The sequence below is a fragment of the Lagenorhynchus albirostris genome, chromosome 3, assembly GCF_949774975.1.
Source record: "Lagenorhynchus albirostris chromosome 3, mLagAlb1.1, whole genome shotgun sequence".
NCBI classification, from domain to species: Eukaryota; Metazoa; Chordata; class Mammalia; order Artiodactyla; family Delphinidae; genus Lagenorhynchus; species Lagenorhynchus albirostris.
This window is the reverse complement of record NC_083097.1, coordinates 42,774,466-42,799,204: the sequence shown is the minus strand read 5'-3', so window position 1 is coordinate 42,799,204 and position 24,739 is coordinate 42,774,466. Positions and strand designations below refer to the sequence as shown.

The window sequence follows — 24,739 nt, the reverse complement described above, 5'->3', positions numbered from 1 at the left end:
GTTTCATAGTTGGGGATTTATACAGATCTAGAAAAGTAGTTTTCCCAGGAGGACTGGTTTCCAGAGCTGCATAAATTGCATTTTGAGGAACTTGCCATCTATGTTAAATAGACAGGACCAGGGCCCTTAACCATTTATCAGTGCCATGGAGATGATACCAACTTGCTGATTGTATTACAACTTCTGTACCCTTCCCTCTCCTTCCGCCTTTTCTCCCTACTCTCTTCCCTCTCCTCTTTTCTCTCCCTTTTTAGTCCACTTCTCTAACCTCTCTTCTCCCCACTCTCCACCATTATTTTTCTCCAGTGGAACTCTTTTTGCTAAACGCTTGAAGAGAGCAACCCTGGCCATGGATTCAGAGATGCTTTAAATCTAACTAAAGGGACTTCCCTGGTGGTGCACTGGTTAAGAATCCTCCTGCCAATGCAGGGGACACGGGTTCAAGCCCTGGTCCGGGAAGATCCCACATGCCGTGGAGCAACTGAGCCCGTGTGCCACAACTACTGAAGCCCATGTGCCTAGAGCCGATGCTCTGCAGAGGGAGAGGCCACTGCAGTGAGAAGCCAGCGCACCGCAACGAAGAGTAGCCCCCTCTCGCCACAACTAGAGAAAGCCTGCGCACAGCAACGAAGACCCTATGCAGCCAAGAATAAATTAATTGATTTAAATAAATAAATAAATCTAACTATGGACTTTGTTAGAATGGGATCTTATTTCTAGTCCCATCAGAACCTTTTTATTCTCTCAAGTTCATAGGTTCTTTTACTTCTGTCTCTCTTTCCAGATGTCTTTGTTTGCTTAACTATCCTTTTGTATCCATATCTGCTTGCCTGAGTTGCTTCCATTTCTTTCCTTATTCTCTCTGGTCTGTCTGATTTTGCTGTTTCCTTCGTTGCCTCTAAACTAATGCTTTATTTTCTTCCCTTTCTTCCTCCCTCATTGACATTATTTGGACAAGCCTGAAGAAAGAGGGAGCCTAATGAGTTTGACCGGTGCTCATTAGCACCAATCAAGTGTGTTTTGTTGGGAGGAAAGGGTATGAAGAGTTGGGCTAGCATCTTTCTCTGTCTACTCAGTATTATAACATCTCCAAGTATATAATTGAAAAGGCTTTTAGTGTGTAAACCAAAAAAAAATAATGCAGGGGGCTGCAAATAAGAAAAGAGTTTATTGGGGGGGGTCTTAAAATTACAATTCGGGAGACACAGATTTGGGTAATCCTGAAAGAGTGTTCTGAGGAAGAGAAAGAGTCAGGGGCTTATAAAGACAAAAAGCCACGAGGTTGTTAAAAATTGCCTGGGAAGGATTGTGATTTATCCTTAAGGAATCACAAGTTGTTTTAGGATAGGGGTCCTACAGGTAGATAGACTGTCACTAGTTATTTTAGGGTAAGGATCCAATAAGTATCTTGAGTTTCTGGCATATGTGCTGGATGACTTGCTTGTAAGGTCAAAAGGTCACACTCCATCCAGGTTGAGACATGCATAAGTCACAATTCCTTAATGGCTTCCCGGCTCCATTTTAGAGAGCTCTCAGCAATACCAACTCCATTTGGATTTTCCTTTCACAAGTAATTATACTATTACTGCAAAAGCAATGAAACCAATTGCAAATGTACAATAAGAAAACTGAAACTCCTTTTAACAAAGACTTAAAATCAAGTGTTTTAAAATTATGGAAGCACGTGAAATTTATGGATCTTGTTAAAAGCCTAATGGATGACTGTAACCCAAAGATAAGGAACTGATGTAAAAATAACATACTGAGATTATGTATCTTTGGCTTGCCTATTATTTTTTAGTCTTAGTCTGAAATTGTCTCCAAAAGGCTATTACATTTTTTTCTCTGGCTTCTTTTTTTAAGATTTCTTCTTGCAATCTGTTCTGTATTCCTTTGTCACAAGGTATGGTTTCCAAGATCTTTTAAATATTAAGAGAGAAGTGAATGCCTCAACATTTTAAGTGAGGAAATATGTTTTCTATACAGTAACATAGAAAATTACTTTGGTGCTATACTTAATTTAAAAAGCCTGATTCATTGCAACAGTATCACACTTCCTCATTTTTTCTATTTCAGTTAGTTTATAATTTATCTTGGCATGTTCTCACTACTTCAATTAAGGTTATTTCTCTCAAATTTGAATTTGAATTCCAACAATTCATATCTCATATTTGAATTTGAATTTCATCAAATTGAAATTTGCATTTCCTCAAATTCATATATGACTTGTTTATTCTAACATGAGTTTTTATATCTACCAATACCTCTGATTTTTTATTTTCTTATACCTCTTCTGTAGAATAGCTGAATCTTCTCTTAAATCCTGTCTTATTCATTATAAATTGATGTAGGCATTGGTGTTCATTCTTTGTTGTTATGCCCTACAACTTACATATTAAAATTTATGTTAATTTATTATATTACTTTTATTTTGTTTCTCCTTTATTATAGTTAGAGAATTATTTTTATTTTTTATTATTTTTCTTATAAATTTATTTATTTATTTATTTTTGGCTGCATTGGATCTTCGTTGCAGCACACGGGCTTTCTCTAGTTTTGGGGAGCGGGGGTGCAGGCTTCTCATTGTGGTGGCTTCTCTTGTTGCAGAGCATGGGCTATAGGCGCGCGGGCTTTAGTAGTTGTGGCACACAGGCTCAGTAGTTGTGGTGCACGGGCTTATGGCTTTATGCTTTATGGCATGTGGGATCTTCCCGGACCAGGGCTCGAACCTGTGTCCCCTGCATTGGCAGGCAGATTCTTAAGCGCTGAGCCACCATCGAAGTCCCTATTTTTATGAATATTTTCTATTTTATTTATTTCAGCTTTATTGAGGAATAATTGGTCTATTTTATTAAGGCTAGTAAATTTGGGTGTTAAAAATAATTGCTTAAAAAGAGGGCATGGTCCTTAAACGTTGCTAGTGGGATTGAAACATGGTATGGCCACTCTCTTTTCCTTCCAGTTTTTCGAGATATAATTGACATCCAGCATTGTATAAGTTTAAGGTATACACCATAATGATTTGAGTTACATACATTATGAAATGATTATCACAATAAGTTTAGTGTACATCCACCATCTCATATAGATACAAACTTTAAAAAATAGAAAAATTTTTTTTCCTTATGATGAGAACTCTTAGGATTTACTCTCTTAACAACTTTCATCTGTAACACAGAAATGTTAACTATATTTATCATGTTGTACATTACATCACTAGTAGTTATTTATCTTGTAACTGAAAGTTTGTAGCTTTTCACTGCCTTCATGCATTCCCCACCCTCACCCTGCCTCTGGTAACCACAAATCCAGTCTCTTTTTCTATGAATTTGGTTTTGAAGTATAATTGACATACAACACTATGTTAGTTCCCATTACACAACATAGTGATTTGATATTTCTGTACATTTTAAAATGACCAGCACGATAAGTTTAGTTACGATCTGTCACCATACAAAGATATTACACTGACTGTATTCCCCATACTATTCATTTCATACCCGTGACTCCTTTTGCAACTGGTATAGCCACTTTTTTTTTTTTTTGGTATAGCCACTTTTGAAAAACAGTTTGATAATTCTTAAAAATGTAAATATAGAATTATCATTTGACCTAACAATTCCACCCCTAGGTATATACCCAAGAGAATTGAAAACATATGTCCACACAAATATAAAGAAATGTCCATAACATTTATAATAGCCAAAAGTGGAAACAATCCAAATGTCCTTCAGTTGATATATGTATAAACCAAATGTGATATATCCATACAACAGAATATTATTTGACTGTAAAAAAGAATTAAAATATCAATATATGCTACAACATGTATGAACCTTGAAACCATGCTATGTGAAAGAGGCCACACAACAAAAGACACATATTGTATGATTCAGTTTATACAAACTATTTAAATTAGGTAAAGTCATAGAGACCGAAAGCAGATTAATGGCTGCCACGGGCTGAAGAGAGGGGTTAATGGAGTCCAGGATTTCTTTTGGGGGTGATGAAAGTGTTCTAAAGTTGATTATGGTGGGACTTCCCTGGCGGTCCAATGATTAAGACTCCCTGCTTCCACTGCACGGGGCATGGGTTCGATCCCTGGTCAGAGAACTAAGATCCTGTATGCCTCATGGCAGAGCCAAAAAAAAAGAAAAAAACAAAAATTGATTATGGTGATGGAGGCACAACTTCATAAATGTTCTAAAAACGATTGAATCGTACATTTTAAGTGGGTAAATTTTATGGTATGTGAATTAATATCTTAATAATTTTTTTTTTAATTAAAGAGGGCATGGGGGATTTCTGCTTACAACAAGGGCAGATTAAGGAATTTGAACCAACCATCTTGCTGAGAATAACTGGAAAAACTGACCAAAAAAATTTTTTTCATCTGCCTAAAGACATGGGAGAACTGATAAAACAATGAAGAATAATGGGGTCTAGATCAAGAAGAAGGAGGAAACGAAGAGAGGGGAGTCCAGCATTTCCTCAAGGGTATCTGCCAATTCCAGTTTATTAGCTGAATGACTATTAAATTGACAGAGCTTTCAATAGCTTTACAAGGCTAGAGGGAGAAAAACTGGAATCCGGGGTTCACTAATAGTAGGTAGGCCCCATGCAAGCTTTAGGTTGGAAGCCCTAAGGTCTATAAGCCTAGAAATATGAGTGAACTGGAAATAGAATGGCCTTCTTTCAGGGACTGTAGCTCAACTTTAACTCATCTCAATCCCTAAAACTGGATTAAGGTAATCTAGGACTGCTAAGTGTCTCAAATTGGCTACCAAAAGCAAATGTAAACCCTTTCTAAAGAAAATAATATTATTCTAGGCTTCAACTTACTTATACTGTTTTCTGTATACTAGAATTTTATTAAGTATTATGCCAGGTACTTAATCAAAAATAGCTAGGCATAAGAGAAGATGAGACAACATGGTTAGAAATTAAGAGACTTGATACACAATAGACAGATGATCCAGACAATGGAGTTATCAGAAACAGACTTTTTAAAGACTGTTTAATATGTTCAGGGAAATTGAAATAAGGTTGAGAATTTTGGCACTGACTAGAAATGTAAAAAAGAACCAAATTCATGGAAAATATTTATTGAATAAAAAAATAATGGAAAATCTGAAACTATAAAAAACAAAAAACAGTAACCTAAGGTAAGAAATCAATCAATGATGAAAACAAATCAAGGCAAGGATGTAGAACAATGGGAATGATCATGCAGTACTAGCGTGAGTGTAAATTAGCATAATCACTTTGGAAAAGGGTTTGTAATTATCTGTTAACATTGAGTATACACTGTTTATAATCAATAGAAATGTGTGCACATTTCACCAAAAGCTATGTACAAAAATATAGATTATGAGTTATTCACAGGAGTGCCAAACTGGAAACAACCCAGATACCCACCAACCAGGAATGGTTAAATAAATTGTATTTTCATGTAATGGAATATTACACAGCTGTAACAGTCTACAGCTGCACGCAAGAATATGGATGAATCTCAGAAAGATAATGTTGGCAAAAGAAGCTAGACAGAAAAATACATATTGTGTGATTCCACTTTATGTAAAGTTCAAAAACAAGTAAAACTAATTTTGTGTGTGTGTGCACCTGTGTGCACGTATGTGGGTCTACACTCATTTGAAAATATACTAGAATGTTAACTGATTATTTCTAATGGGTGGTTTTTATTTTCTTCTATAACTTCTATATTATCCTCATACAAAAACAATGTACTACTTTTATAATGAGAAAAAGTTATTCAGAAAGTAAAGCATTCCTATAATTTAGGATAAAAATAGTATATACAAAATGAAAAACCCATTTTATTAGAAACAATGTTTAAATCACCTGTGCTTCTATAGGATGATACAAATTATCTTTTTTCTCTACTTAGGGGATGTTTTGTTATTTTGTTTTGTTCTTGTATAGAGAATATTCTGGAAAAAAAAGCATAAAGAAATATATTCCCATCACATAGAGGCAAGTGTTGTTAAAACATTTTAGTATATTTTTTTCTATCCTTTTCTATGATATTTTATGAACTCATATACTATATACAATTTAATGTGCTACTTTTTCAGTTTAAATTTCTGTTGTATTCCTTCCTTTTGTCAGTAAACATTCACTAAGTTCTTTTTTGGTGCCAGACACTTCGGGAAAGGAGATGGACCCTCAGCAAAAAAAAAGGACGGGAATCACTATGATGAGGGGTTATAAATATTTGGCTTGTTATGTATATATACAAACGCACACACATATATTTTTTTTTTCTTTTTAACTCAGTACTCAATTTTCATTAGGAAAAAAATACTGATTTAACCCATCCTGATCCAGCATTACAAAGAATCCATGGGATCATATCCCAGTGAGTAACTATGCTGTAGAGTATGGCTAAGCCCAGCCAGGAGTAGAATGAGGTCATCTGTGGTACTGATGGCTAGGTGCTTTGGGGGTTTTGGTGCAGGCCTTGCTCTGTGTAAGAACATTCAGTGGTCTAGGGCAGGAGTCAGCAAACTTTTTTTTTCTGTAAAGAGCCAGATAGTAAATATTTTAGGCTTTGTGGGCATATGGACTAAACTTTGCCATTGTGGAGTGAAAGCAGCCTTAGATAACACATAATCGCACAGGCCTTGCTGTGTTCCAATAAAACTTTATTTATGAAAACAGGCCATGGAGCAGATTTGTCCTATCCATCCTTGGCTACCAACCTCTAGTCTGCAAGGAGAGACTCTGGACTCAGGTGTAAGCAGCCACAGGGACTGGTACTTCTACTGCTGTGACCCCTAGGATACCTCTTGCCTTGCTTTTAGAGAAGTTAAAAAAGTGAGGCCCACTCACTTTAATTTCACTCCACCCTCACAGTTGCTTTTAATGAAGTTGTTCTAATCAAAGTAGCCTTTTGGACAACAAAACAACCTCCAGCCTCCCCCTGAACCTCATGCCCTTGCAGCAAGCCTAGAGTTCTTTGGCAAGGTCATCCAAGGATTTTAACTGCCATAAACTGTAGAGATAGTGACTGAAGCTAGGAGTGATAAATAAGGGGTAAGTACCAGGTTTCAAGGAATAGTAAAAAGTTTTACAATAAAAATTATTTTTAAGAATCACTGAAATGTCCCATAAAGCTGTAAGCAATTTTCCATATTCTTTCTGAATATCATTTTAAATAAATATGTATTACTTAAATATATCATAATTTAACAATGTTTAACCACTTAATGTTTTATTAAGCTGTTTACAATTTTAATTATTTTAAATGGTGCTTTGATTAGCAGCTTTCTACATATCGTATTTAAACCATATTTTGATTCCTTCTGATAGACTGTCAAAAGTATAATTATTAGAATAAAAGGATGTAAAGCACAATTAAGGTTCTTGATATATATAGCCAAATTGTTTTCTAGAAAGGTTGTACCATGTTATACTCCTACCAGCAATATGTGAAAGTTCCTGTTTCAAAATCCCCTTTCTAGCACTGTTTATTTTCTTTTTTACTAAAACATCTTATATTTTGTTTATAAAACTTTCCTATATGTAAAAGTTGGTAAGAGCCAGTTGGCAGCAGGTTTCACGTTGGACACTTGCCTTTCTCAGTCTATTCTGTTATTTTGGGATTGGTTTGCGGAGTAACACGTCATACAACCAACAATGGATTCTGGTCAGACTACTACAGTGTTTGCCGTCTGGGTTGAAAATACAGCCATGGTCACCTGAAAGGCCAGTTTGTGTAGACAATTTGTTGCTGTCTTTCCAGTGGCAAAGCAGAAGTTCTCGTAGCCCATTTACCTTTCTTGGGAGCCATGATAAAGACTTCTAAGGCGTGATAAGTAGTATCCCTTTCTTAAGTTATGGAAGAAGAATAAGAAAGAGGCTCCTTTTCTTTGGTACTCTGTTTAAAGAGTAGATGAATTTTTGTTTTTTCAATTTTTAGATAACAGAATGAAGATAATGAAGAAAGCAATTTTAGTGTTCATCCGAAGAATCATATGTATATATTAAAAATAAGATTTATCTTAATATATATACTTAATGAAATATTTACCTTCTTTCATTATGTTTCAGGTTTTTTGGGGTTTTTTTTTGTGGTACACGGGCCTCTCACTGTTGTGGCCTCTCCCGTTGCGGAGCACAGGCTCTGGACGCGCAGGCTCAGCGGCCATGGCTCACGGGCCCAGCCGCTCCACGGCATGTGGGATCTTCCTGGACCGGGGCATGAACCCGTGTCCCCTGCATCGGCAGGTGGACTCTCAACCACTGCGCCACCAGGGAAGCCCACGTTTCAAGTTTTTGAGGAAATTTTAGTTAAAATGCTGACCTGGCAATTTTCTTCCCTGCTTTTTTTTTTTTCTTTTCTTTTTAATGGGGAATAACTAGGTTTTGAAACTAGAAATTTCATTTCTTTTCCAGAAATTCTTTTGGTAGATTTGTGTAACAAGGAGAATAATAATTGGCATGACATTACAGGTTGAAGCCTACAGTGTCTCTGTAATTTATTTGTTTATAGTTAATATAATTATTTATAACTAAGTATATAATTAAGTATATCTTAATTATAATTTATAATTAAGTATTGTTAATCTTCCTTTGTGGAATGTCAGTCAGTATGTTCCATTGGAACTGCTTTTTCTAGATAGAAGATAGGATGTGGTGATGCTGGTGTTGTTATTGTTTTATATCAACCTAGTGAAAAACTAAAGAACTGTTATGTTTGTATTTACTTACAGGTGCTTCTAGCATCTTAACTTTGTTGAAAGTTCCTGATGTTTATATAATTCTTTTAGCCTCATTCCAGTGCTGATACTAAAAACAAAACAAACAAAAAAACCCTTGTATTTCTGTTACTGATCATTTTGTAACCATGAAAGAAGAGATTGTTTGTTTTCAGGACAGTAGAATTAAAACAATTTATATGTTTTTAAAAACCAAAATTTGAAAGCATGAATTGCATTGAAAGAATTTTTAAATTCATTCTTAGCAGAATCTGCATTTAATTAAACATACAGTTTAATTAGGCCTGAGAATTAATATTCAGGTCAAGTTCTTTGTCCGTATGTCATTAATGAAGATGTCTACTCATGGCTTAGTAACAGCTTAGAATTCTAAAATAAAGAACCCATAACCTTCAACCAGGTGTTTATTAACATTGACTTTTTTCATATCATCCTCATCAGTTAAAAAAATAATAACAACCTAAAACTTTGGAACTGTATATATTTATGTGTGTGTATGTGTGTTCGTTTGCAAATTATATACATGTACTTTTGTACTTATAAATTATGTATATTATAAAACATAAAAATAGAAAATTTTAAATTATAAGATGTAATGATCTTGATAAAATTAACTTTAAAATTTTACCTATTAACAGTACATTAAAACTTTTGCTTTCACTTTATAATATTAACAGTAACAATAGAATACGCTTTATTATTTTTGAGACTCTTATAACACCTTGCCACAATAGTAATTCAAGCTGATTTGAAATTCATTTCTGCTCATCCTACAATTATGTGGAAGTTTTTGTTGAAATTTGCCTGGTTAAATTTATCCTCCCTGATATGACTCAGTTCTTACATTTAGTGATTGCTGTGCTAGTTTGTGTATTCTGGTATCGCATGTTATTTTTAAAGTCCAAAATACTCCTGTTTTTGCTGGCTTAAAACTGTTAATTTGGAAACAGCCAGTAGCTTTGTTCACCTTTCTTGATTCTCTCTCCAGTCTATCATCCGACCTCTCCTCTGCTTCAAAAAAAAAAAAAAAGCATTGATTTAGAGAGAGCCTTCAGAAAGCAGCTGATCTCTTTGCTCGGGGAAGGGGAGAAATTAATAGAATCATCCTTCCCAGGTTAACTGGGATTAAAATCAAAACTGTTACAACCCAGTGGCTTCTGGCCAGAATGCAGGAGCTGCCTAGCTGGTCTGAAAGCTCCATTGGAGGGGAGCTAAATACAATACTTCAGGAATGTCCTTGTTTTTCTCGACCAATTATTCCATGTCTATAGAACTGCAGTTTTGAGTTTTTATTGGGACAGACATTATTTTCAACAATAAAATCATGTAACAATGGAAACATTTTTAAACATCCATTATCAGAATATTCTCTGTATATTGTGAGTTATTTTAAGAGCAACTGCTTTCTCAGTCATTGTTAAAATATCTTTACCTTGAAGGGAGATAGATTAGATATGTGGGCGGCTATTTTGGCTTTTGATACCTGCTGTGTACTTATGTAGCATACTGTTCATAGCCATAGTCATCATAGAAGAGGTCAGCGAATTTGGAACAGTTGTCTTTTTATAGAAGAAAAGTAGATAATTCGTACTTAAGTTTGACAAATTTTTAAGATATTTTGCCACAAGATAACCAGCAAATTTCTGTATGGTACACAAGATTTTTTCAGTCCCTCTTGGTCTCATTACTAAATTTTGAAAGAATATGTTACTTTAAGATTTGTTTTTAAAGTTCTTTTTACCACATGATATATCATATATACAGAAGAGTGCATGATACATATGTTCAACAACAAGGTCTAGAAATTAGCTGCACCTCAGAAGTTCCCCATGTGTCCTTCACCAAGCACATCCCTCTTCCTCCCTACAGGTGATCACTCTCATGACATTTGTGTGATCATTTTCCTACTTTTCTTTATAATTTATTGTCTGTGTATCCCTAAATACTGAATTCAGCTTTACCTATTTTTGCATCTCATGTAAATGAGATCACACTGTATGTATTCTTTTGTGACTTTTGTTTAGCATTATAATTTTTATCCAAGTTGTATATAACTCTATTTTCATTGCCAGTGGTTTCTAGCATTTTATTCTGTAAGTATCTGCAGTTTATTTATCCATTCTACTTTAGAACATATGGGATGTTTCCAGTGTGGGGCTCTTACAAAGAATGCTTCTATAAACATTAATATATGTGTCTCCTGGTATACATATGCAAGAACTTTTCTATGATATATACCTGGGAGTGGATTTGCTTGGCGGTAGTGTATGTGTATATTCAACTTCACTGGATAGCGCCAGACTGTTTTCCATAGGGATTATACCAACTTACATTCCCACTAGAGTTCCCATTGCTCTACCTCCTACTCGTGCTTCATATTGCGAGATTGTTAAATTTTCACCGTTCTGATGAACATATAGCGGTATCTCATTCTATTTTTTCCCAAGAGATTGAGGTTGGTAAAATGTTATTAATGATTACTGGTTGTGGGATTATAGGTGATTTTTATATTTTTTATTCTTTTAAAATATTTCCTATGGTATTTACGCTTACTTCTTCAGCTACCATTTCATTGCTCTCTTTCCTTTTTACGGAAAATTCCTTGCAAGGATTATTTGTCCTCACCATACCACATTTTCCTCTTGAACCCAGTTCAGACAAGCTTTTTTTTTTTTTGTGGTACGCGGGCCTCTCACTGTTGTGGCCTCTCCCGTTGCAGAGCGCAAGCTCAGCGGCATGGGGGATCTTCCCGGACTGGGTCACGAACCCGTGTCCCCTGCATTGGCAGGCGGACTCTCAACCACTGCGCCACCAGGGAAGCCCCAGACAAGCTTTTGTTCTAACCACTCCACTGAAACTGCTCAATGCAGGTTACCAGTGGTCATTTCATCGACTAGCCCGCATCTCATTTGACTTAGCAGTAGCACTTGACAGTCATTTTCTAACCCTGAAAAAGTCTTTAATTTGCTTGAGGATACCACAATAAATTGATTTTCTTATAGGTTGCTGCTTTTCATTTTTTATAGCATTTGATACTTTTGATTATTGCCTCTATCATTTCTCCCACAGATTTTATTTTAAAATGTTTTAAACTAAAGTTAAAAGCATTATCCTTATAATTTTTTATTAACTTTTTTTTTCTGATTATAAAAGCAGTACAAGTTTTGATGATCATACTGTGGTTATATAAGATGTCATCATTGGGGGGAACCTGCGTGAAGTATATATGGGAGCTCTTTGTACTATTTTTTTCAACTTCTGTATGAGTCAAAATACATTTATTCACTACATTTTATTGAGCTCCTACGATATGCCAGGTACTATTCTAGCCCCTGGGAATATAGTAGTGGCCAAATTGACAAAAATCCCTGCCCTCATGAAACTTATATTTACTGGAGGTAATCAATAATAAATAAAAAGTATGGATTATGCTAGGTAGTATAAATGCTAAAGAGAAAAAGTAAGGTAGAAAAGCAGAGATGGTGCATAGGAAATGACAAGGATAGAGAAGAGGGGTTGAAATTTTAGGTATGGTGACAAGGATAGACAAATGCCTCATTGAGAAAGGGGACCTTGAGGAAGGACTTGAAAGAAGTAAAAAAGCAAGCCATGAAAATATTTAGGGAAGAGGGCTTCAGAGCCTTTGTTTATACCTGAAATTATTAACTAAGGTCCTAAAGTAGGTACATGCTTGCGGTGTGACGGGAATGGTGAGGAAACTACTGTGGTTAGTGTGGTAAACAATGAAGTCCTAGAGGTGGGGTTGGGGAGAGGTAGCAGAGAGCAGTTTGATACATGAATCAGGAGTTCAGGCTGAAGATAATAGTTTGAGTGCCATCAGCGTACACATGATATTTAAAATTATGTAACTAGATAAATCCACCAAGAGATTGAGTGTAGACAGAGAAGAGAAAATGTCTGGATTAAACTCTGGGTTACTCTGACATTTAAGGGTTGGGGGTTTGAGAAGGAATCAGCAAAGGAGACAGAGTTCTTCCCTTTAGGATTATGTCTTTGTTGGCATGTGAAGTCCTCCATGTACTAACCCAGGTTTACCTCATCTCTTACTACTTCTCTTCTCACTACTTATAGTTATAAAAAATATATTGTGCTCATTTTCTGGGTTCTTTCTACATGCTTTTCCATTCTTTGAAGCACTATTTCTTTCCTCCTGTTCCCCATCCCTGATTAACTCCTTTATATCTTTTAGAATTCACCTCAACAATAGCTTCCTCAGTGGTCTGCCAGACGTGGTTTAGTTTCCCCTTCTATGTACTGTACACATACCCAGCATCACACAATCTTCTTACTCCCATTATTGCTCATAAGCACTTTCTCTCTTTTTCTATTTTTCTTTCTGGATTGGAATTGCTTACTTATGTATCTCCTCCAGTAGATTATGATCCTTGAGGTTCTATGTCCTATTCATCATTTAACATTTAGCACAGTGCTGAATACTTGGTTGGCACTTAAACAATATTTAATAAACTAGAGAACCAGTAAATTAATTAGCCATAATAGAAAGAGAAGAGCTTATACAGGCTTAGCCTTTGGAGACAGTGAAGTTGGAGTGTAGAGCAGGGTTTTTGTGAAAGGGGGTGTTATTTAGGCATCAGAGGAAGCAAGAAACATGTCGGCAAGCCAGAAGTTACCAATATTTTTTTTGTAGCAATAAATATGTAGGTACAATGGCTTGATTAACTTCTTTTCGGTCTTCTTTATTGAAAAGCTGCCTGGCAGACATAGTGTTCTACCAAGCAGGTAGATACAAGTACAGTGGGTTCATTATTTTGAATGTTTATTGGTATAAGATGTTTTGAATACTTGATTGCCTTTTCATTTTCTAGCAAACTACTCCAATCTGGCAGATGTTTGAGAGTTGCAGCTTCCATTGAGATGTGAATAAAGCAATAGTTTGTTTCTTTTTTAATTAATTAATTTATTTATTTTTGGCTACGTTGGGTCTTCGTTGCTGTGTGTAGGCTTTCTTTTTAGTTGCGGCAAGCGGGGGCTACTCTTTGTTGCAGTGGGCAGGCCTCTCATTAACATGGCTTCTCTTGTTGTGGAGCACGGGCTCTAGGTGTGTGGACTTCAGTAGTTGTGGCACATGGGCTCAGCAGTTGTGGCTCGAGGGCTCTAGAGCGCCAGCTCAGTAGTTGTGGCACATGGGCTTAGTTGCCCTGCCGCATGTGGGATCTTCCCGGACCAGGGCTCAAACCCGTGTCCCCTGCATTGGCAGGCGGATTCTTAACCACTGCCCCACCAGGGAAGCCCTAAAGGAATAGTTTTAAATGAAGGGTCTTCATATTGAGTATGAACCTTCTTAAGAGTCATGGAATTGTTATTAAACTTCAGAGAAGCATAACTCGTCAGTAGAAGGGTGGAGACAGATTTAAAAGCCAAAAACTTTTAAGGAATTTAAGGAGTGGAACCTAGAAAAGGTGTTAGGTAGAAATAAGGTTTCTTTGTTTATAAGTGTATTAAATGAAAATAAAGGGTTTTGAGTCACATTTTAAAATATTTTTTTAAATTTTGCTGAACGTTAAAAGCATTTTTTTTCTGTAGCATGACCATAAATATTTTTAAGGTGAGACAAATATAACCTCTACATAAAATATTATGATTTATTTTCAGTGTGGCACAGTTGAGCTACATTTCAAATGGGAAGTAACATTGATAGGGAGCACTCATGTGAAACTGTGTTCAAAAGAAAAAGCCCAAGTTTCAAAAAATGTTTTATTCTGAATATTGTCCTCTGTATAGTTTTAATTTTAAAAGTGTTTTCAGATCCAACTAAAGTTCAATTTAGAAATATAATTTATATTTTTTGCTTTCTCAGATGAAGCTTTAAGCATATGTTTCTAATAATTCAGTTAAAATATGCTGGGTTGTATATTTTTTAAAAGAATCTGCACTGAAAAGATTCCAAAATATTTGTTTGAACAGGCACTCAGCATCTTGATGAAAACTGTTGGAAAAGAAAAACTTTCAGAGTCATTCTGCTCTCTGAGTACCCAAGCCAACTAAACTGGTACAGTTAACACTTCTTTAAGAGGCCAGGAGCCAAGTAATGTAGCTCTTCCTGGACTGCTTTTCAACAGGCCTTCAAGCCAACTTAGTGCTTGATATTAATACCATTGAATTTTCAGATAATAAGCTACAAGTAGAACATCTACAACTCTTTCTATCAATATCATACTTGTTAGTCTCTACTAGTAATCCTTGATTAGCTTAAATCTTTGCTTTATGTTGGCATTAAAGCTGTAGCTTTAATTTTGTCGGATATCATACTTATAAAACAAGAAGAGAATGCCCTGTAGAGTGTGACCCCACACTGTCTCCCAGACATAAATATTTTTACATTGCTTTTTAGTACTACTGAGTGTCACAGTAGAGATGTAAATTATTTAGAACACATTAATGCTTTGGAAGGCGAGATAGTTATCTCAGCCTACCAAATTTATAAGTAGGGATAGTTTATTTGGCCTCCGACCCTTTCGTTTTCATTGTATCCCCTTGAGATTTATTGATACCAATGAATTCATTTAGCAGTTATATGCTTACTATAGGTAGTATGTCATGTTGATCTCTGTATCCACATACTTGCTCTAGTAAGTGCTCTTAGATATTTGTTGGATTGAACTAGAAAGTACCCACCAAATTTAGATGCTGTGATGGAGAGTAAATAATAAAAGAAAGATTCAAAGATTCTGTATGCTAACTAGAGAGACTAGGCTAAATTTAGTTTCTCTAATATCACAGAGTTATTTGGAAAAATAGCATAAACTAAAATTCTAGTCACTTGGTTTTTCAAGTGCTTCCCACAAGATTAGATTAACAGTGTCTCCAAAAATGGTTACCATACTTTAATAACTTTTAAGCTTACTTCAGAACTGTAAATGTAGAAGACTTATGTGGAACCAGTGATAAACCTCCTGGCTTTTTTCCCCTTTCTTATTTGGATCTGTGTATAATCTGAAATAGCAAATTATATACAATTTGGGAGACAGTGTCATTTGTGACTTCAGGGGATCTGAGGAATGCAGTCATTTCATGAGCTTGTGCCAGATCTTTCCATTTTGGGTAGTTTATTAATGGAAAGAAAGCAAATGGAGGGAGTTTCAATAAGGAACTGAATGGGTTAATGACTGAAAATGATGATTGAAAACCATAATCTGCAGTTGATTGGGACATAGTTATGAGGAGAAAGCATACGTATAAATAGTAGCATAATGGTATGTTACTGAAATGTAAGAAAAGTAGAATGAGACAAAATATCTCTAGTATCTTGATGTTCTATTTGATAGTATTTTGGATAAGTTTCATAAGGGAGATGGTTGAGATCACTAATCCTTAGTACATGAACCAACAAATAGGAATTGTATTTATCATAAGAAGTAACTTTGGCCCGTAAAGAAGGAGTAGAGACTCTTAACTAGAGGAACATTTTTGTCTGTAATTTCTCTGATTCAGTGCCAGATGCTTTTTGAGAGAACATTCAAAGCCGTGTCTGTCTGAGTTTCATTGTTGAAAACTGCCAGCTGCTATATTTCTTTTTAATAACTGATTGAAAGTCTTTCCGTTATGTCTCCTCTATTGCAAAATTCCTTAAGTTTAAAATGTGTGTTTAAAGTAATAGCATTATGAAACAAAAGTTTTATTCTGTGGATTGGATAATACTTCTCTTGTGACATTTTCTTTTCCCACCAAAAGTGAGAAGTGAATGCCTTGCCTTGGTACATCCCATTTCTAATGGAGGACAAGAAGTTATTTTCTTCAATGGCTGACTTCCAGAATTTCTGCCTGAACGTTCTTTGTCAAGTGTATATTCCCTTCTCTAGGCCTTTCTATATAGAGCCCACAAACATCGTCAGTGTGAATGATGTCATTCAGAGGGTTAGTGACCATGCCTCTGCAATGAACAAGAGGATTCATTACTACAGCCGGCTCACTGCTCCTGCAGACAAGGCACTGGTAAGGGGCAAAGCATTGCTAATTGTCTAAGCTTAAGTTGAAATGAACTGAACAACATAAGCCACGGCAGCTCCCAGTAGTTGAACTTTTTGCTGGCCATATTCCAAGGACAGCATCATGGAAAGTCAAAGATATTAATTAATACGTCTTACATCTCAGGCTAGTTCATTCTTATTAGCCTGGCATAGAGAGATTTGAAACAATCTCTCTATGTTGACAACAGCCTAGAGATTTGTTGGATTAAAATTCTGCTAATCCATAATCCTAAAAGCTTTGAGGAGGATAAACTGTTGAAGTAGTTTAGGTCATTGATTAATAACATAAATAATAACAAGTTCTGGTTAGTCTATTCAATTTTTAAGTTTGAAGCTACAAGGGAAAAAGGTTTATAGAAATTTTCTACAGGAGTGAGAAACTGAAATATATACATACATATATTTTTTTCCTATTTGGTAATGTCCTTTTATAGATCAAAAAGCAGGGTCAAAGAGCAGATACTAAACATTTGAAGCTTTGTGGGCCACCTGCTGTTGCATATTCTTCTCTACTTTTGTTTTATAATCATTTAAACAGCCCCTTACCAAAGGGGCTGTTAAGGTTGAAGGCTAGATTTGGCCCATGGGCTATGGTTTGTTGACTCTTGATCTTACAAAATCTGTGTTATTATCTTAGAATCAAAAATATGTAAGTAATTTCATTTCTTATAAGAATTAACGATATTCAGAAATTTGGAAGTTGAAAGAAAAATGAAGCATTCTGAGAAAAAAATAATGATTTTTTTATAGGTAATAATAAAAAGGGAGAAAGGAATTCAACACTCTAAATGTTTACTGAGGGGCAAGGACTGGGCTAGTCACTTGAACACAGATATCTCATTTTAAGCCTTGTGAATTATTAAGATCTCCTTCTGTGTCATCATAGTAGGGACTTCCAAAATATTCTGGGTGGGGTAATTTTTTTCCCCAATTTTTTCACTTTTTCTTCCCCTAGGTCTTTACATCAATAGTTGTGATAAAGTCTTAGTTCCATGTCAGAATTATCTAAGCCTTCTGGGGAGTAGAAGTAATCCAATATCTCTGGGTCTAGTTCAGACCTCCTAGAGACTGTACTTATGGAAGCAAACTTCAGAGATACCAACTGGGCCAGTCTAGGTCTGAGTGTATGTTGTTTGCCTGGAAATTAAGTCAGCATTGTACACCAAGTTGAATCCCTTTTGTTAACTGACAGTGAGATGAGTCTAGTTAATCACAGTATATAAACAGTGATCTAAAATTAATAATATGACCATTTTTAATGATTGTGTGTATACATCCATGCTCATTTTCTGAGAATCCCAAAGTTATTTTTCCTAAAAGACCTTTTAGGGAAGAGTAATATGAAACCACAGGTGTCAGGTCTTTACACAGTTACACCTTTTTATTTCTGAAAATTTCCCCACTTACGTTAATATTTTTACTCTAAATTGGGGAAGGGTAGTAAATTATTTGGCTGCTGACATCTCCTAGATGCTTGCTAATAAAAGTGTGACCTGCACAGGCCAGCAATATCAGCATCACTGAGAGCTTGTTAAAAGGGCAGAATCTCAGTCCTTGCTCCAGATCTACTGAATCAAAATCTGTATTTTAACAAATTCTCTGTGTGAATCACAAGAACATTCAAGTTTGAAAAGCACTGTCCTAGACCACTGATGAGAGTGTAGGATCCAATCTTCCAATTTTTCTGTCTCTCCTAATAATTTCTTATCCTATAGCTTCTAATCCTATCCCTGATAACTTTTGATTTTCACTTTTTCTGAACTTGCTCTGCTAGATATCATGGTTTATCTGCTGCCTGATACAGACATGGTCCTGCCCCTTTTTTCTTTTTACTCCATAGTAGAAGACAGCAGAACTCAGACCCAAGAGGACTGAGGGTAAAGAGAAGGCAGCAGACCTATTTCCATATATGCTTTTGTATCTATAGGAAATAGTTGTTTCCAAAGCCACACCAGGCATGGCATTCAAGACATTCTTTGCCCGCAAGACACCACCAATCATATGCATAAAGAGAGAAGGATTTGATATTTTTTCTTTTTGCACCAGTTCGTATCCTGTCTACCTGCTGAGTCCTAATGCTCCACTTTCTTGAGGTGTTTCCCAACTATTCTAGTCCCCATTGTTGTTGTTATCATTATTATTGTCATTCCTGTGTTCGAGTTGAACACTTAGTTTTTATTCTTATAGCGTTTTCTAATTGTTTCACATGTGTTCCAACTGGTATTTAAACTTCTTGAAGTTAGGGGTTGTATATTATTTTTACTTGAATGCTAAACCTAGCACAGAGTTGTAGATTTACATAGTAAGTACTGATATAAAAGATTGTTGATTTATACCAGTCAGCTCCTACGTCTTTAATATTATGTGTAAGGACTACATATTCTCAAAGGACAATTCTCAGGGAGATGGTCAGAATTCCATCAGGAAACCATATTTTTTTCCCCTCCAAAATAGGGAGGTAGAATTAGAAAGAAATGTGTCAGGGTAAGGTGGGAGCTATGTGTATAAAAATGTATATCTATTCAATTGTTCTTTCTGTGTACGTCTTCAACCTCTCTATTGGCTCCTTCCCTTTTGCTTACATCTTCTGTCTTTAAGAACCCTTGCTTTGCCTTTTCCTTAAGCCACTTTAGCTCACCTTTTTCTTCTGGTACCAAAGCATTTAGAAGAATAGTCCATATTTATTATTCCTTTCTTTCCCTTCTATTGACTCCTCAATTCTTTATAGTTTGAGTTCCCTACCTGCCTCTTTGCTAAAACCACCTTCACATAGGAGTTTGGTGACCACTTCATTCTTAAAATTTCCCTCACTTCAGACCCAAGTCTCCTCCATCTAGAATTACTTAATCTAGGTCTTTGCTGGCTCTTCTTCCTCCTGTCTCATGAAAATGAAGAGAAGAATATTTTGACAATTGCATACTCTAGGAATTCATTCTCATTTGAGATGAACAGTTTATTGTTTATAGTATTTAAACTCTTGCTCCTTTAGATCTTCTACTCTATTTGAAAAATAATTTTTATATTAATCAGATATACACACTATTTAATTGTTCATGATATTTGGAAATGTGTCTAGAGTCAGGTACTCTGTTGTATAGAAAATATCCTCTGTTGCACATCTACTGGTTCTAACATTTCTGTACTTTTTTTTTTTAACCAGGTTGCCCCAGATCATGTAGTTCCAGCTCCAGAAGAGTGCTATGTGTATAGTCCATTAGGTTCTGCTTATAAACTTCAAAGTTGCACCGAAGGATATGGTAAAAACACCAGTTTAGTAACCATGTGAGTAAAACTACTTTTTGGAGCATAACAAACTTTTTGTAAACAAAAGTTATTGATTATTTTAATTTTTTGTCTTAATTAAAATGTTTGAAGAGTCAAACGTCATATTTTTACTGCTGTTACTCTGCTTTCAGTTTTATGATTTGGAATACCATGATGGGAACATCTATACTAAGTATTCCTTGGGGCATAAAACAGGTAATATAATTTTCAGCACACTTTTTACCAGAATTTTTTTCTCTTTGTATTTTAAGTTTTACAATAGAGGTTTTAATAAATCTACATAAAATTTATTAAAGAAAATAGATGATTATATTTATTTATTTTAATTTTATTTATTTATTTTTTGGCTGAGTTGGGTCTTCGTTGCTGCACGCAGGCTTTCTTTACTTGCGGCGAGTGGAGGCTACTCTTCGCTGTGGTGCGCGGGCTTCTCATTTGCGGTGGCTTCTCTTGTGGAGCACGGGCTCTAGGCGCGCAGACTTCAGTAGTGGCAGCACGCGGGCTTCAGTAGTTGCGGCACGTGAGCTCAGTAGTTGTGGCTTATGGGCTCTACAGTGCGGGCTCAGTAGCTGTGGCGCATGGGTTTAGTTGCTCTGCAGCATGTGGGATCTTCCTGGACCAGGGATGGAACCCGTGTCCCCTGCATTGGCAGGCAGATTTTTAACCACTGCACCACCAAGGAGGTCCCTAGATGATTATATTTAATTTTACATTAGTTGTCTGGTTTTTAATCATAATTGTTTAGGGTAACAATATGGTTATATATGAATTTATTCTAAAATGATGATATATGTTGTTCTGTATTTTTATAAACAGGCTGGGTTTACTACTGGAATGTGTGTCATCATGCTGATGGGCCTTTTAACACTTTATTGCTGCTACAGAGTGGTGAAATCACGAACTATCATATGTAAGAACTTGCCACTGTAAAAACAGATGAGTGATATGGGTATTAAGAATTTATGCTGAGGTAGATCACTAATGTGTACATTTCACAAATGTGTTAACTATTTTCTGCCTAAAGATTTATTTCTCTAATTCATAGCATTTGACTGAACTGATATGTTAATGAATTTAGTGGCTGCCTTTGAAATTCTGAGAGTCTTGTTCTTTGCAGAGTGCATTTACTTTGGTGCTAATTTCCTCATAAGAATCATTTAAAAAGTTGTATTTTAAAAATAAGGTCTTTGCTAGAACTAAATTGAGAATTCTGTGATTCTTATCAGTTTATGGTGACTTGTTTTGACCTATCCCTACCAAAAGATCTAAATGTTGGAATCTCCTAAAAGTAGAAATTGTTAAGTATGAAAATGTGAGCAATGTGTCCCTTGTAATGAATTCTCAAAGTTGTACCAATGCGTTACCTCCAGTCATTTCTATAATTTAGATCAGGGAAATACCTTTTTAGGTTGTTTTAGTTTAGGACCTAAATAGACATACATATTTCATTGAATCTTAGCAAGTGCGAATCAACAGACCAGGCTTTGCCTCCAGTTTTATTCTGTCTCTACTAAGCAGTGGTATATTTTCTCTTAATTGTATTATTTAGTCATATCCCTTTCCCATTTATCCACAAGTCCCTTGGTGCTCTTATAGATATGCTAAATTCTTTATATGAGGTAGCAGTTAGCCCTTTACCTGCTATTTTTTGTTAATTTCTTTCCTATTCAATATTTGAATGGCTTTTGTATCGTATTAGTTTGTTTATATCTGCCTATCTTTTCCACTGTAATTTCTATTTCTTCAGTTGATAGAAAAGGATAACCTTTCAGGTGCTATTTTTACATTGTCATCTAAATTTTCTGTTATTTAATTTTTAAATTAACTCAATTGTCTCAAATTTTTTTTAATTGAAGTATAGTTGATGTACAATTTTATATAAGTTATAGGTGTACAGTATAGTGATTCACAATTTTTAAAATTTATATTCCATTTAGTTATTATAAAATATTGGCCATATTCGTCATATTACACAATATATCCTATTAGCTTACTTTATACATAATATATAGTTTGTACCTCTTATTCCTCTACTACTCTATTGCCCTTCCCCACTTCCCTCATTATCTGAAATTTAAATTGGCATGTGGTGTGAAGTATGACTCAAGAAATGTTATTATTAAGTATGCCAAATATTGGATAATGTCTTCTGTCCCTTATTGATGATTTTTTCTAGCCTTGGTTTATCACTTGGTTTTATTAATTATAAAATTTTATGATACTATAATCTTTTCAGATTACCTGTACTATTTCATTCACCTACATTTTTTTTTATGTATTTGTTCTATAATTTTTTGTTTTGTTTTTTTAATTGAAGTATAGTTGATTTACAATGTTGTATTAATTTCTGCTGTATATAATGTTTTAATTACTATTATTTCATAATATGGTCTAATGCCTGGTGGTGGAATACCCATAATCTTTTGCTAAATGTTTTGATTTAATTTGGAGAACACAAATTATGAATATGGAATATATGATTAACATCTAATTTTATTCTTTCCCTTTTATATTTTATCTAGCATCAGTGGATACCACTACCTGGGAATATCCAGATGTCTGCAGATATTATTTTGGCTCCTTTGGGCAGTGGTCAAGTCTCCTTTGCTCCTTGGTGTCTCTTATTGGAGCAATGATAGTGTATTGGGTGCTTATGTCTAATTTTCTTTTTAATACTGGAAAGTTTATTTTTAGTAAGTATCCATAACCATATTTAACAGAGTTACTTTCAGATACAATAACTACTGTAATGTTTTCGTTTCAACCTTAAATTCTGGCCTTGGGATTAGTAAAGTAAAAAGTAATATTTGTAATTCTAGAAGATATACTTGATTCAGTTTGTTTTCTATGGTTATGATCTCAAATACAATGTGTATGTTAATTTCCAAAAATTAATTTTTGAATAAATAATATTCCTTCACATTCTCTAATTAACATAAAATATTTCTAAGTTCTAACAGATGTTTTAAGCATTGCTCAATTTTTACCACAAAATTTTAGTGTAACAGAAGAACTTCTGAAGTTCCTTGGTGTTTGTTGCTAAAGAATTCAATGTGTGAAGTCTTGAAGAAACAAATTTCAGTCATGTATTTTCAAAATATTAGGATCTAAAATTAGGAAACAATAGAATAGTGGAATTTATATGGGAAATATATTATTAAATAAGCCCTATATATTTAAAATCTAGATTTACATGAAAACCAAATTTCAAAATAAGTTCTAACATAACTACAACAGCTAGTTTTCCTAAGAACTTCTGAGAGGCAGGTGAGTGAGGGAGATAAATTCTATTTTTATTTTAAACCATAAAATTAGCATTTTAATTAAGTTTTTTTATTAACAATCATTTTTATTATATGAGAAATTATGAAATGTTTCAAACTACCAAGGAAATGCAGAGGGTAATAGAAATACCATTGTACCCACTAAATGAGTTTTCATGTCTTAACATTTTGCCATATTTACATTAGTTCTCTATTCTTACAGACCTATAAATGTAGCCCCAGGTGTACTCCTTCTCAATTTCATTTTCCTTCTTCCCTAATTTTGGTACAAAATAATGGTACCTACATGTTTTTGTTATCTTACTATATAAATATATAAGCAACATACCATATTATTTTGCATGTTTTTAATCTGTATAAATGCTATTGCAACTTGCTTTTTTCTGTAATCATCTTCAATAATACATTGTTCTAGTTCAATTTAACTGCTTTATTCCATAATATGAATGTACCGTGACTTCTTTATCCATTCTCTTGCTATTTAATTTGTTTTCAGTTATGTACTTTCCTGTTACAAACAAGATTTTGTTAAACATCATTGTTTGTCTCCTTGTGTATATGTGGGAGAGTTTCTTCAAACTATGTACCTATAAGACAAATTGCTGGAACTTAGAATATTCACATTTTCAACTTCACTAGAAATTACGGGATTCTTCTTTATCATTCTTATACCAGTTATATTCCTGCCAACGGTTTATGAAACTTCCCCTTGTTCCACATCCTCATCCACACTTGATATTATCAGACTTAAATTTTGCCAGTCGGGATATGGTTTAATTTGCATTTCTCCTCATAAGGAATGATCCTAGACATCTTCTCTTAATTGGACATTATATAGCTTGTTATATCCTTTGCCCATTTTTCTTTTGGATTGTTGGTCTTTTTCTTATTTATTTATAGGAACTCTTTGTAAAGTTTTGATACTAATATTTATTCATTAATGTATGCAAATATCTTCCAGTTAGTGACTTGGTCTGTGGTGACTCTCTGGTTCAGAAGTTTTTCTTTTACTTTCAAATTACTCAGTCTTTTTCATTATGGTCCACAACTCTTCCACATACATTTTAGAATCAACTTGTCAAATTCCACAAAAAATTCCAATCAGAATTTGATTGAAATTGTATTGAATTTGTCAGTGTACCTTAATGTATCAACCACTACCATAATTGATGTCATTAGGGTACTGACTTTAGAATTTGATTGGCATTGCATTGGATATATAAATGTGGGGAGAATAATATCATTAGGATACTGAGTCTTACTGTCCATGATCATGGCATGGAATAGTTCTCCATTTATTTAGGTCTTTTTAAATATCTTTTAAATTTTTATTGATAAAGGTCTTACATATCTTATTTTTAGACTTATTTTATTTTCAGGACCCTAAAATATTTTTTCTTTAGTAAAGCAGTTTTAGTTT

At 34.7% G+C, this 24,739-nt stretch overlaps 1 protein-coding gene across 4 annotated transcripts in view; it reads left to right on the top strand.

The window, feature by feature from the left end:
* Positions 1-24,739, top strand: part of SLC38A9 (solute carrier family 38 member 9) — a 101,137-nt gene that overhangs the window by 25,743 nt on the left and 50,655 nt on the right. For all 4 annotated transcript variants that reach the window (XR_009539481.1, XR_009539480.1, XR_009539479.1 and 1 more), the window contains exons 3-7: positions 16,583-16,715; positions 19,911-20,032; positions 20,167-20,230; positions 20,852-20,945; positions 22,558-22,728. Coding sequence is in view for 1 of the 4 variants with exons in the window: in XM_060142966.1 (XP_059998949.1) it covers positions 16,583-16,715; positions 19,911-20,032; positions 20,167-20,230; positions 20,852-20,945; positions 22,558-22,728 (584 nt within the window). In the remaining 3 variants the exon portion in view is untranslated. The remainder of the gene's footprint in view (positions 1-16,582; positions 16,716-19,910; positions 20,033-20,166; positions 20,231-20,851; positions 20,946-22,557; positions 22,729-24,739) is intronic.